Source organism: Garra rufa, chromosome 13, assembly GCF_049309525.1.
Source record: "Garra rufa chromosome 13, GarRuf1.0, whole genome shotgun sequence".
Taxonomy (NCBI): Eukaryota; Metazoa; Chordata; class Actinopteri; order Cypriniformes; family Cyprinidae; genus Garra; species Garra rufa.
The window spans coordinates 34,671,078-34,686,696 of NC_133373.1; the positions used below are offsets into that span (position 1 = coordinate 34,671,078).

Sequence of the window (15,619 nt, forward strand, 5' to 3'; positions counted from 1 at the left end):
AAAACGTTTTGACGTTGTACTGCCATCAAGATAAAACATAAAGGGGAAAATATCCTCTTAAATATTTTTTTATGTTAATAATGGTGCGTAATTCCCATACAAAACATAGTGTAGTTGTACCATGGTGGTAAAATGATGGAAATCTATCTGGATTTGCTGTTATCACATTTTTAAAACTGAGGAAGAACAGTTTATAATCCTAAAGTGAAGTGAGTCTAAAGTGATCTTACCATATATTTATTAAAACTAAATTTTTGATTAGTAATATGCATTGCTAAGAACTTTATTTGGTTTATTTATTGATTTTGATGAATAAATCTCAGTTTCAAAAAATTGACTCTTATGGTTTTGTGGTCTAGGGTCACAGATATCTTAAAATTCACATTCATGTGCTCAATACATCGTCTTTAGTATATTAAATATTACAGATACCAAACAGTTAAGAATTCAAAATGACTATGTCTGTGCCCTAGAGCCTAGAATATGATCTATGTGAGCTATGACCATATCTGCTGCTTTTATCTTCCTGTCTGAAGTATGAAACAAATCTTGTAGTAGCTAAACCATTTTCATGTGTGGAAACTAATGAAGCTGACAGGCTTACTGACCACGTTCACACCGCTGACTCTTTGCCTGTGTGATGTTTTGGGGAGATCATGTGCGCCCTTGATATATGACGGCCACTTCAAAGGCAGGGGCCCGGCGTGAGAACCAGCCGCTCTAAAGCAGATAACCGGCGGATTTATGGCCCCGCACTTTTCCCATGATTGCTGGTGGGTAGCAGGCGCTGTTTGCCTTAATCCCCATTCACTTGGAAATGCTGATACTTTTTCTCTTAAGGAATTTAATGGTGTGACAGTGATTTACTAATGTAAATCTGTCTAACAGACCCTGGCATAAAGGGAGTGGATTAGGCCGGCATAAAGACCCATCTTGGGGAGGAGTGACTGGTGTTGTTGTGCTTTCATGTGGCGCACACTACTGCAGTCCGACCGCCGGTTTGTTCACGCCCGCCAGAATAGCTACATAAGTTTTGACTTGAGCTGTCCCTGAGGGACCAAGGGGGACCTTGAGGGACCTTGTCTTTGAATAACAGTAAACATCAAATGAGAACTGCTTAAATGTTATTAAGAAATGGTTGCAATGTAAACAAATTTGGCATTGAGAGATTTTATAAACAAAAGTGAGTAAGTTTAAATTTATAATTTTGACTAATAAAACACCTAAAACATATTTATGTTACCTAAATTTGACGGTGATAACTGAGGTAACTGCAGCGTCAAATCTGGCATTGAGAGATTTTATAGCTGGAGATTGTGTAACGATGTTGAATGGTGGTGTGTGTTTTTATTCAATAAATGTGTTTGTAGCTTGCTTTAAAGTTTGTCGACAGATTTATAATTGTTGAAGTGGCACTCATAATTGCAGTTGTTTGTTTCACTTCATTGGCTTCTTTTGCGTTATTAGAAAAACACATAAAAGAACGCAAATATTTTTTTCCACCATACAATTTCAAGAACTCAAATTATGCTATGGGAAAACAATTACTTTCTCTCATAACATTCCACGATCTGTTGTGGTGAAAGCAAACGGAATGATGGTTTTATGGCATGTCTCAGAATGAACAAAAAAAAAAACACCCAGTTTCTTCAGGGACATCTGTTTTTTTTCTTTTTTGCATAGAAAAAGGTTACATCTTACAGAGCGTGGTAGGGTTATTAAAAAGGTATCAAAGTTACAGTAGTAGAAAATCTCACATATGAGTATTAGTGAATGTTATTTTAAAAAATTCAGTAGGCCTATTGTGTAAAGCGGAGAAGATCCCGTCTTCTCCCAAAAACAGTAGTGATTGAAGTGCATCATACCAACTCGTCTAATTTCAATATAAACTCTAGTTACAATCTTACACATATACAGATTTACAAACTGGATTGTTAAATCATAGATTACAAAACTGATTCACACCTCACTTTAGTGATTATCTGCAAAACCTTTGGTTTGTTTTTGAACAAGCTGTTCCATTTCACTCTAAAGCTACTGTTTGTGTGTGTTTGTGAAATCACATATGCTTTTTCTATGAAGAAATATCTCAAAATGCAGCATTTTAGCAGTGTTTATGCAGGCACTGTCACACAGTACAGCCCTTTACATGAAGTTCAAACAGTAACTGATTTTTTCTTCATCCTTATGGGTTTCCACGCAGCTTGAAGTGTAAAGTCTTTCTTTCCCTTCCAGAAAGTTGGCTTATGTTTGCTGTTGCATATGTGCACAAGTGTAGAGAAAAAACCCCAGGGTGCTGACCAAAGCAGGCACAATAGTTGTTTTCTTTCCTTTATGTACAAAGTATGGAAGACGTCCAGATGCAACAAGAGCAAATCCAACACTTAAAACGCTCCCACTTCAGTCCCCCATGGTCGATATGGTTTGCTGCTGCTTCCGCTGCTTCCACTCTGTTGGGATGTGGTGGATGTGGAAACGGAAGAGCTCACAGAAGAAGAAGCCACCGACGATGCCGTTATGCTGGGGCTGAAGAGCGGGAATCCTCCGGGAAACGTTAGAGGGAAGGTTTGCGCTGCTGCAGCGGCAGCCGCCGCGTGAACGGTTGCCGATATCGAAAGCAGCGAGGTGGACAGCGGCGGTACGCAAGGAGCGACGCTGCCTGTAGAGGGCGCTCTGAGCGCGGAGTCACTGTGGGTGAAGGAGGAGGTCAGCAGGGCTGCACCCCTCTGAGGGACCTCAGACAGCCTGCTAGAGGAACTCTCTGAGGACGGAAGTCCGGTTTGTTGCAGGAACGCCGCCGGGATGGGATGCAAAGCAGCGGCCCAGTGATGTGGGTGGAGGGCCTGCTGGTGATGGGCCATTGATGTGGTCATGGCGGCCGCTTCCCTCTGCGAGGCGCAGCTGCTGAGGTGAGAAACCAAGCGGACGCGGAGGGGGTCGCTTGAGTCCAAACCTTCAACGGAGCTCAAATACCTCGCCACTTCAGTTAGACACTCCCGAAAGCCGATGCTCATGAAGTCCATGGCCAGAGAATGAGCATCAAAATATCCTGAAAGAGTGAGAGAAAACAATTAAAAAGTGAGAACTGGTCCACCAACTGAGCCTGGTTTCTCCCAATTTTTTTCCATTTCCATCAACTAATGTAGTTTGGGTTTAAAAGGCACTTAAAGGGATAGTTCACTCAGAAATGATAATTCTGTCATTAATTACTCACCCTCATGTTGTTCCAAACCCGTAAGACCTTCGTTCATCTTCGGAACACAAATTAAGATACTTTTGATGAGTTCTGAGAACTATCTGATCCTGCATAGATAGCAACACAACTGAAATGTTGTGGTAGAGCTCAAAAAGTATTCTCGTAGCTTCATAACATTACAGTTGAAGCACTGATGCCACATGGACTATTTTAACAATGTCCTTACTACCTTTCTGATCCTTGAATGTGTCAGTTGTGTTGCTGTCTATGTAGGGTCAGAAAGCTCTCGGATTTCATCAAAATATCTTCATTTGTGCTCCTAAGATGAACGAAGGCCTTACAGGTTTGGAACGGCATGAGGTTGAGTAATTAATGACAGAATTTTCATTTTTGTGTTATCTGTCCCTTTAAGATTCAGTAATACTGCATTACTGATTTGACTGATTTGACATTTGAATCAACATTAAACTGACTTGAGCTGAGTAATAACATTATTGCCTTCTGTAGAGCTGCTTTATAGCTGAATCGATTTTATTCGTAATTCGTAATCGTAATTGACAAATTTTGCAGTGTTGATACTGTTATTGAACTGCATTAAATCAACATTTAAAAGAATGGTTCACTTCCAGAACAAAAATTTACAGATAATGTACTCACCCCCTTTTCATCCAAGATGTTTACATCTTTTTTCAGTCGTAAAGAAATGTTTTTTGAGGAAAACATTTCAAGATTTCTTTCCATATAGTGGACTTCTATCGTGCCCCAGAGTGTTTAAATGTAGCTTCAAAAGGCTCTAAACAAAGAAGGGTCTTATTTAGTGAAACGATTGGTTATTTTCCAAAACTTTTTTTTACAATTCATATACTTTTTAACCTTAAACACTTTTCTTGTCTAGCTCTGTGTGAACTCTATGTTTTTCGACATACCCTAAATGTTATGAACCGGAATATACAGAGTTCATGCTGAGAGCTAGACAAGAAGAGCGTTTAAGGTTAAAAGGTATATAAATTGTCAATTTTTTTTTAGAAATAACCGATCGTTTCGCTAGATAAGACCCTTCTTCCTCTGCTGGGATCATTTAGAGCCCTTTGAAGCTGCATTTAAACTGCATTTTGGAAGTTCAAACTCAGGGGCACCATAGAAGTCCACTATATGGAAAGGAATACTGAAATGTTTCCCTCTAAATAATAACATAATTTCTTTATGACTTAAGAAAGAAAGACATGAATATATTGAGTGAGCACATTATCTGTAAACTTTTGTTCTGGAAGTGAACTACTCTTTTAACCAAACTCATTTCAAGTCGAATCTATCATATACAGTATTTGATCAAGTTTGCATCACTGATTATGTTATGTTCCTACTTATTACCATGAAGCTGCTTTGAAACAATCCAAGCGCTAAATGAATAAAGGTGACTTGACTTGAAGCTTTAATCACATCGAGTCAAATGCAACCCCACTGTGCTCGAGAGGCTAAACCTAAGCAGACTGGGATTGTGACCTGACCTGTTTGTATGTTTGTTTTGTCTCCCCAGTGCTTTGGTTTTAACACTCATTGGAAAGCCCTAACAAACCCCCAACTGTGCAGCCTGTGAATGTGGCCCCACTCCCCTCCCATGGATTTATGAAAGCAAACACAATCCCAGGGTCAAGTGCTTCTTTTGTCCTGCCGGCACTTTCCCACGAGTTCAATCCTACCATTAACATTGATTTCCACTTTAATCTGGTCAAAAGGAAACTCTGTACTCAAATTTCACTAAACGGGAGCCAATAACAAGCACACTACCTTTTCCTCCTGTGGCCTGGAGCATCTTCAAGTGATCCACTGTCATCTGCAATATTTCCGCCTTCTCTAACTTGGCAGATCCCTTGGGAGAAGCAATAGGATATGCCAGGGGTTTTTAATATGATAGCTTTAACAACATCCTCTTCCATTTACTTTAATTTATTATAATAATAATTATTATTATTAGAACTAATAATTTGAGGGCTGAAGCAGAAATATGAACTCACCTGTTTCTCAAAAGCTGTCGGCACCAGACGACGCAACTCTGATAAACTATTATTTATTCTGTCCCTTCGTCTTTTCTCGATGATCTGCAATAAATAAAATAATTAATAGAGTGCAATGAATCAGTGCAACGTATCAGTGTTTTAAATAAATTACTTCAAAACTGTTATCAAATATAAAATAAATAAGAAATTACCCCTCTCCGCTTCTTTCTGGCCATGACTTGTGATGTTGTGGTAGGTGAGCCACATCTTATAAATGAACCGTTGCTTTGGCTTTGGAGGTAAAAGCAGATGAAAACTTATTAGAGAGTTACCAAAAAATGTTTTTTCTAATTCAGTCATATTAAATTATGTTTTTAATATAGTCAACTAACTATGTCCAGTTAATGTAGATGTTACCACATTAAAACATATTTTAGGTTATCTAAAATGCTTGACAGTGATAATTATTAACACTTCATTATAAGTTATTAACAAACAAAATTACTTGATATAATGCTTAAAAGATCAGTAATAGCTGTAGCCTATACTCAAATAGTTAGAAATGTCTGTAACATTTTACTTTAATGTTGATCAACATCTAAGCATTACAGTAAAAGAACGTAACATGCAATTACAAATTGCAAATAAACATTTAACATATTAAATATCAGTCATATCAAATATTAATAAAAGATTAGATTATTAGATCGTTACAAATTGCAAATGAAATTTCGACTCCATCTAATCCATAAAAATTATTGTTGGTACAATCTAATGTAGTCAGTTTGATTTAGTCATATTAAATGATAATATATTATTAAATAGGTTACATTTATTAATGTACATTCATTATACATGAAAAATCTGTTACATTTATCTGATACATGAATCAGTGACAATTCTAACTATCGACCTGTTGAGCATTACATAATAATACATAGTATTAGCCTACCAGAGATTTTATAATTTCTAAAATTAACCATCAAAAACATCAACTGCATTATTATAGCATATTTTATAAATTAAAAGACCTAACATATTTATAAAACGCTTTTAAATAATTAATGAAATTAGTTTGTGCATTTTCATATATTATGTATTTAATATAATGCTCAAAAGGAGCATATACGATCTTAAGATGCCATCTAAAAGTGAATCCTGAGTTACAGAACAACAAACAAGCTGTGGTTCCCAGGCATGCTTACCCAGAGTAGTTATTCTCGCTGCCCACATCAATAGTTTCATCCATGTCGCTGTCGGACGTGCTATCCTCACAAGGCCGCTTCATGATGCAGTGCGCACAGGTACAGTCACCAAAGCCTCTGAGCGTCTTTCCCACGAACCGCTGGAGCCTCAGTCTCACATTCACGCCCACGTCCTGCTTTGGGAACACCCACCGAAAAAAAGAAAACACGCCCCGAGCCACCGAATGGAGGTCTCAAACTTCATTCCCCTGATAATTGACTCTGCCCAGCTTCAGCACTCGCGTTCTGCACCCGAGGGCCCCAGAAGCGTGAGAAACACTTTACACAAGAAAGGCGACGGTGTTTCAGAGCCTGACAGAGCTTGGACAGTGTGCATGATAAGCAGGAAATCTAGGTAAAGGGTTTCTGGCAAGTAGGCTAAGATGAGGATGCAGTGTAGTTTGCCAAAATGTGGTCAGGACATTCAGTGTGCGAATTAATTAATGACTTTATAGAAGAAATCCTGACAGGACTCAGGAGTTTTTTGAAGTTCATATCGCGGATGTCAAATCGGTTTGGCGCTCATTGGCTAACCTTTCAAATATCTAACGATTTATGTTATTATTATTATTATTATTATTTTGTTTAGATCTATATTAACGTGAAAGTAAGAAAAGACTGAGAGATCGAGCTGGTTTTACGTCAGGTGATTTCTGTTCGCCATATTGTAGTAACGCTCATTGCTAACCGAATTTACTTTAATGAATATTGTCTGAAAACGTTTTAAAGCCTATGTATACTTACACGTTAGGTAAAATGGATTTATACATAATCTGAAACTTGAATAAATAAGATTTCCATTAATATATGGTTTGTTAAGATAGGACAATATTTGGCTGAGATACAGCTATTTGAAAATCTGGAATCTGAGGGTGCAAAAAAAATCAAAATATTGAGAAAATCGCCTTTGAAGTTGTCCAAATGAAGTTCTTAGCAATGCATATTACTAATCAAAAATTAAGTTTTGATATATTTACAGTAGGAAATTTACAAAATATCTTTATGGAACATGATCTCTACTTAATATCCTAATGATTTTTGGAATTAAAGAAAAATTGATAATTTTGACCCATATTGCTACAAATATACGCGTGCTACTTACAACTGGTTTTGTGGTCCAAGTTCATAGATGTTGTCTGAAAATGGTTTTAAAGCATATAATTATGTTAAACAACAAACAAACTAAAAACTATTTACCTTAAAAAAGCATGTATTTATTAAGGCAGTACTTTAATGGTGAAACATTGTTTAAAAAGTGTTTTATAATTAATTGGAAAATTATACTTTATGTCATATATACATTGCACATACTAAAACTCTTAAAATATTTAAATAAACACTGATTATATCAAGATTATAGAAGTATTTCAAAGTTGTTAGGGAATATCTGCGTGCACGCAGACGGACACACTTTCACACATGGGCTTCTCATCTATTTGGAGGCTCCAGCTGTAGTGAATTTCCTGGGTTAAACAGTGAAGACGGCACATTGTTTGGGCTCACAAAACCCCCCCTTTGTCATGTGCCTTCCCCCTGGTGGAGCGTAGCACAGTCTCCCAGGCAGACCGCCAGTGTGATGACTCGTTCCCACAGCTCTGAGCCTTGCGCTGAAACCCAATCACCATGTGAGAGACGGCCAGGAACACAGGGAGGGCCGGCAGGGCCGCTGCCACTGGGAGGTTACCGCGAGTCGAGCGTCACCCCCACCGCTGCTGCCGTAGCTCGTAACCCTATTCTTCATATTGTTTGTTTGTTGTATGTATTTAATATAATGCATAACATAGTATAAAACCTTAGAAATATTAAGCTGGCAAAGTGGAAGAGGGCAGATTATGACCTTTCACGTGTTCATTTTTGCACCTTATGTCATTTGAACTTTATTTTTTTTGTTCATTTTATTTATTTTTTTTAATGTAAACTGTTAAATATATTACTGTAACATTCATTTACTTAAAGAATTATTATATATACTCAAAAATAATTTCATTTAAAATTGCATTTAACAATAAAATGGTGCTTTTATGCCATAACTAATAATAATTAATACTTAATTATACTTAAATATATAAAATATATTTGCATTTCACAGTAACATGCTAATTTTGTCATAGCAAGAATTTCTAAGAACCATCAATAAAAATAAAATAAAAAACTATATATACACTATACCAGTCAAAAGTTTTTGAACAGTAAGATTTTGTTTTTTAAAGAATTCTCTTCTGCTCACCAAGTCTGCATTTATTTGATCAAAAATACAGAAAAAGCAGTAATATTGTGAAATATTTTTTTAATTTAAAATAACCGCTTTCTATTTGAATATATTTTAAATATGTATTTTTTTTCCTGTGATCAAAGCATTTCAGCATTACTACTCCAGTCGTCAGTGTCACATGATCCTTCAGAAATCATTTTAAAATGCTGATTTGCTGTGCAAGAAACATTTATTATTATTATTATGAATATTTAAAACTGTTTATTTTTTCAGGATTCTTTGATATTAGAAAGATTCAAAGATCAGCATTTATCTGAAATAAAAAGCTTTTGTAACATTATACACTATACAATTCAAAAGCTTGGAGTCAGTAATTTTCTTATAAAGAAATTATAGAAAAAATACTTTTATTTACCAAGGACTCTTTAAATTGATCAAAAGTGATGATAAAGACATTATAATATTACAAAGGATTTCTATTTCAGATAAATGCTGTTCTTCTGAACTTTTTATTCATGAAAAATTCTAATATATTCTAATCTAACATAATAATGTTTTTGAGCAGCAAATCAGAATATTAAAATGATTTCTGAAGGATCATTTGACAGGAGTAATGATGCTAAAAATTCAGCTTTGAAATCACAGAGTAAATGAGATTTTTAAAATATATTCAAATAGAAAGCAGTTGTTTTAAATAGTACAAATATTTCAAAATATTACTGTTTTTGCTGTACTTTGGATCAAATAAATGTAGGCTTGGTGAGCGGAAAAGACTTCTTTAATAAACATTAAAAATCTTAACTGTTCAAAAACTTTTGACTGGTAGTTTATATGTAATTATAAATATATTTTTAATAGTAGTATAAAGTCATTCTTGTATTCAAGAAAGTTTTTAAATTATAGTTTGAAATTAATGCTGCATTCCATAATACAATATCAAGCCAAGTGGCATTTAAAGAAAGATAGTAGAAAAAAAAATAATAATAAAATGATAAAATAGATATACAGTACTGTTCAGATATTTAGACATTTTCAGGCTTTCAAACCAAGTGTTTAGTTGTGATGAACTACACCTGTGGCTATCCTAGTATGAACTTGAGTGGAACTGACTGACTGCATTTACTTAAAATGAACTTGAGACCGGTTGGCTAAAAGCAAATGTACGGCTTTGATATTTTGCTATCTAAAAACAAAACAAAACTGATGCAATAGAAATTTGTAAATGTGATAACTTTGATTTCCTAATATAGTGACCAATATAAAGACGCAAACCTCTACTGCTGACGGGTTCCTGCATCACCCATTGCCTTTAACACCCTGTACCAGATCCAGTCTTCACCACAGATAGCTCCAATCAAGCTGTCAACAGCCTCTCATAGCCCAGGGCAGGCTGCAGCTCTCCCAGGTGTGACCTAAAGTATATAAGGGCTAATTAAAGCAGTCTGTCCGGCTTCACAGACCCGGACTTTCCCTCGTTTTCCCCTGTTGATGGATATGCCCACTCAAGAATTTTCAAAGTTCTTCTTAGGATAAATAAAGACAGTATAGTGAAAATATTGATGGGAGAGCAAACAAACACAAAGCCCTAAAGGTTTGCATTGCTCTATTTATTGAATATGAAAAATACAATGGAAATTCAAAATAAATGCTGGTTATTGTTCTACACAGATTCAAAAAATACACTACCAGTCAAAAAATGTTATTGTCTCTTCTGCTTACCTAACATGCATTTATTTGATCCAACATACAGCTAAAACAGTAAAAAAAAAAAAAAAAAAAAAAATATATATATATATTTATATATATATATATATATATATATGTGTATATATATATATATATATATATATATATATATGTGTATTTGAATATATTTTAAAATGTAATTTATTCCTGATTTCAAAGCTGATTTTATAGTGTCATTACTCCAGTCACATGATCCTACATAAATCATTCTAATATTCTTATTTGCAGCTCAAAAAATATTTATTGTTATTATTATTATTATTATTATATAATTTCTATAATTTCATTCCCCCTCCAAAAAACAATAAAAAACAATAATAATTATACTGACCCCAAGCTTTTGAATGGTAATGTGTATAATGTTACAAAAGCTTTTAATTTCAGAAAAATGCTGACATTTGGATCTTTCTATTCATCAAAGAATCCTGAAAAAAAAGTTACTCAACTGTTTTAAATATTGATAATAATAATAATAATAATAATAATGATGATTCTTAAACAGCAAAACAGCATATTAGAATCATTTCTGAAGAATCGTGTGACACTGAAGACTGGAGTAATGATGCTGAAAATTTAGCTTTGATCACAGGAATAAATTACATTTTAAAATATATTCAATTAGAAACCTTTTTTTAATGTTTTTGCTGTACTTCAAACAAATGCATTAAAATCTTACTGTCCAAAACGTTTGACTGGTAGTGTATTATTAAAACAAATAACAACATAAAACACAAACAGACAATTGCATGGTATATTAGATATTAATACAGTCAAAGGTTGGGAATAATTAAGATTTTTTTTTATTGTTTTTGAAAGAAGTCTTTTATGCTTTTAAGGCTGCATTTGTTTGATCAAAATACAGTAAAAAAAGTAAATATTGTGAAATATTACATTTTATAATAACTTTTAGCATATTAAAATGATTTCTGAAGTGACAATGAATACTGGAGCAATGGCTCCTGAAAATTCAGCTTTGCATCACAGGAATAAATTACTATAAGAAAATATATTAAAATAAAAATATATATATTTTAATTTATTTTAAAGGTCCCATATTGTACACATTTCTGGAGGTTTATTTTAGTTGTTGATGTCCTTAAGAATATATATTTGCGGTATAAGTGCCAAAATCCATCTCAATATATTTTTACAGCTCCTTTTTTAGGAGCTCTGTCAAAAACAGGTCGATTTTGGCCCATCTAATTAATATTCATGAGCCTCTCTTCTGATTGGCCTGTTGTTTTCTGAGTGACGCACAGCCAGGCCAATCACAGGTAACTACGGTCATGTATCGTTGTAGCCGAACCCAGAGCCATAGAGAGAGCCTAGCCTGCTGATACTCAACAGGATATTTCAGAATGATCATTAATGTTTTTTCTTTTTCAAACACCGAATGCAGTAAGCTACATAACTGTTGCTTTAGTAAAGCCCCTTTCACAATGCGCGCTGATTCTGGAAAATTACGGGAACGAGCGCTGTGTGAACAAAAGCCAGAACCATAAAGGCAGTGTTGTAGTGATGATGCACGTTACCCTGCGACTCTTCACGACAAAAAATACGTGCAAAGTGGAATGAAGCGGCGATCGGGCAGAGCCAGCTCCTCACTATCAGCGCTGAAGCACAGTTCGTTCAGGTTAGTTTCAGTTTAGTGAAATTACAACGTCACATGTCTTTACGGGTTGTGTGTAAAGCACACACAGATTCCGGAAAACAACTGTGAATGAACCAAATCAAACAACTCCGGAACAAATCATGGGACACATTATCCGTGTATTTACCGGATCGCTGAGTGAAAGAGGCTGAAGTTGACGTGCCAGTGGTCTCTTATATTCACGTTGTTCTGAAGCCTGTGCAATGATGTAGTTTCGACATCTATCGACTGAACAGGGTTTTCTTGACTTGTTTTCGTGTTGTTGTTGCTTAGCAATGTTATGGACACGATATTGTCTGGGTTTGACAAAAGGAGGGTGGGACGTGATTGGTGCTCGGGGTGGTGACTGAAGGCGGTGACTGAGTAGATCGGACGTCACATCTGTACGGAAGTCACAGCGGCTTGTGAAAATGAACAGCTACTTTAAGCAGGCTGTGTGCAGTTTACTGTGGATTGACTGTTTTGAAACTCATATGGTAGTTACATAGCCCCTAGACCTCAGTTATCATGAAAAAAGCCAGGAAATTTCGATTTTGACAATATGGGACCTTTAATATATAATGTTAAATGTAAAATATTTCACAACTGTACTGTATTTTTCATCAATTTCTTTCAAAAATCTTTAAAAAAAAAATGTTTTTGACCGGTAGTGTATATTGTGAAATGCAGCTTTCACTCCTATTCTGTTTGTTTTTGCATTTCATCCTTGGCTGATAGAAAACAAGTGCCACTGATATCAGTCTGGGGCAGGACTACAAAACAAAAACCGGAACATGGCCTCCGCCGAGTCTGCCGACGACCAGCGTGGAGCTATGAGCTCGTCAGTGTCACCTCTGAGACTTCTCATAGCATGCGGCGAAAGTGGGTCCAACCCTTAGTGCGAGTGCTTGTGGATGTTTGTGTGTGTTTCTTCTATTTCCAGGCAGGAGGAAGGATTCCTTTCATCCCAAACATGCTTGCTTGGAGAAGGCGGGCGGCCCTGCCCCTGGGCCCGGCGAGAGGGGCCCAGCCCTGATGTGCCATGCTATCAGTGGTTCCCAAGGCTGGCCAGCCTGGGAAAAGCTGGGTGGACCTATTCCAAAATCAGCATTACATGCATTATTGTTCTTACCCTCCCTGAGTCCCAAGTACACAATGAAAACAACAGCAACAGCCACAATCTCAAGCCTTTCTCTGAACACAAGGCTGCCTTTAGTCACTTGCAAACTGCCTTTTTAAAACCAAGTTAACTGCTTCATGGCAACAGACACTGTTGCCTGGGCACCAGCTTCCTCAGCCCGGACTCTTCCTTGAGAGTACGCTGAACTGTTTTAGATTCAGGGCAAAGAAACATTAAGTAAACTGGTTAGGAAAACATTGGCATTTATTGCTCTTTAGGAAACCTGAGAACCAGGATTCACTGCTTTCACCTGTCTAAAGTCTGGACTGAACGTCACAAATGCTAACAACCTTACGCTGGTTTAAACTGGTTTTTAAGCAGTTCTTACACAACATCTACAACAAAAGACATATGGAAGTTACTGAGATCATAATCTAGCTCCATCATCATTTCATGCTATTTCAGTTACTCAGGGGATGTTCTTGTAATTAGTGAATGAAGTCAGAATGAATGAAAAGTGTTTGCTAATCAAAAATAAACCGGTTATCTACTGATAACTTTCATTTTCTTCATGATCAAACACCAACCATGATTTAAGATCATGATAAATTTCCTTTGATGACTTTCTGGATTTGAGCACGGGGAGGTTTCATTTCAGCGCAAAACCTGAAACAATTAACTCCTGAGTAAATAATCTACTTCTTTCTCATTGTTATCCAATCTGTCCGAGACAAACGGGCATCTGTTTATTTTTCCTGTCAGTGGAAGAGCGAACAGCTACAAACGGACGATATCCTAGGATTGTGGACTTTTGACTCCGAAGTCATATTATAGGTGCTTTATTAGTGTTTAAGGTCACAGAGAGACAAGCAAGTGCATCCTATATCAGGAAGCCTTGTGCGTCTCTGGAGTGAAATATTTGGCTTTTAGTCGGAGCGCCGGCCGTGAGTCGGAAATCCTGGGAAGCGAGTTCATGGCAGACAGGCTCCAGGCGTCGTATGGGCCAACGTTGAAGAGAATGGGTCAGAATAATAGGGCCCTTCCTGCCATTCTCAGATTCGGGGCAGTATTTCTGTCACGGCTTTCCATCGAACTGTGTCCGGCATTTGGCTTCAGCAACCGTCAACCCACATGCTATGCTCAGAAATACACTAATCTGCTCTGCGAGTGGCAATTGGCTCGACACAAAGTGCCTGTCAGAATTATGTCAGATCATTTTGCATGGTTATCAAGGGAGCGTACATTCATGTAAACATGTTTATCAGTCATTTTAAACTGTGCTGTGGTGTATGGTTAGGGTTTGAAATACAAAAATGGCATATATGGGTCAAGAACACACACAGACAGGTGCCCCTTCTCTACTTCCTGTCTTATGACCTGAGCTTCCTGTCAGGATACATGAGTTTGAGGAAGCCGTGGGTTTCCCTCCTGCATTCAGCTCTCATTGTTCAAACCTCGTTACACAATTGTTAAGCATACCTTTTATTCACTGTGGCACCTACGTTATTTACACAATAGCTTTCTTTCCACTATCGGAACTCGTGGATTTTCATGCAATGTCAGCTCTTCGGACAAAGTTCTAGAGCTAAATAGTAAAACAAATGAACACTTTGCGTGTTTTTAGTTTTCGTACCTTCTAAGCATTTGGTCCAAATGCTCAAACATGTAAAGTCAGCACTGAGATGGTTTTGTTTGAATCCAACCTACGGAAAAAGAACAATTTTCAGTTTAGTTCAGTTCAACGCATTTATTATTGATAATGTTCATTTGTCAATATGTATTTTGGCAAAATTTTTATTCATTCAAATCTGGATTTGGAAAATTCTGAATTGAAAATCACCCCATCTATCCATCTACAGTTAAGGTCAAATGTTTACATCCCCCTTTCAGAATCTGCAAAATGTGAATTATTTTACTAAAACAAGAGGGATCACACAAAATGCATGTTATTGTTTATTTAGTACTGACCTGAATGAAATATTCACATATTCACATATTCACATAAATGATATGTTTACATATAGACCACAAGAGAAAATAATGGTTGAATTTATAAAAATGACCCCGTTCAAAAGTTTACATCCCCTTGATTCTTTAAAATGTGTTGTTATCTGAATGATCCACAGTGTTTTTTTGTTTAGTGATAGTAGTTTTTGAGTCTCTTGTTTGTCCTGAACAGTTAAGCTGCCTGCTGTTCTTCAGAAAAATCCATCAGGTCCCACAAATTCTTTGGTTTTCCAGCATTTTTGTGTATTTGAACTCTTTCCAACAATGACTGTGTGATTTTGAGATCCATCTTTTGACACTGAGGACAACTCATATGCCACTATTACAGGTTCAAACACTCACTGATGCTCCAGAACAAAACATCATGCATTAATTGCCGGGATTTGGAATTTTTTTTAAATTTGAAGATCAGGGTAAATTAAACTTATTTTGTCTTCTGGGAAACATGTAACTATTTTCTGTTGCCT

General features: G+C 36.3%; 1 protein-coding gene across 1 annotated transcript; it reads right to left on the bottom strand.

Moving 5' to 3' along the window:
• Positions 1-1,650: 1,650 nt before the first annotated feature.
• Positions 1,651-6,561, bottom strand: hey2 (hes-related family bHLH transcription factor with YRPW motif 2). Its single transcript, XM_073816871.1, has 5 exons — positions 6,399-6,561; positions 5,406-5,484; positions 5,212-5,295; positions 4,985-5,066; positions 1,651-3,049 (listed from the first exon to the last, which is right to left on the bottom strand). The coding sequence occupies exons 1-5, from the start codon at positions 6,479-6,481 to the stop codon at positions 2,385-2,387; spliced, it is 993 nt and encodes a 330-aa protein (XP_073672972.1). The 5' UTR covers positions 6,482-6,561; the 3' UTR covers positions 1,651-2,384.
• Positions 6,562-15,619: the final 9,058 nt, after the last annotated feature.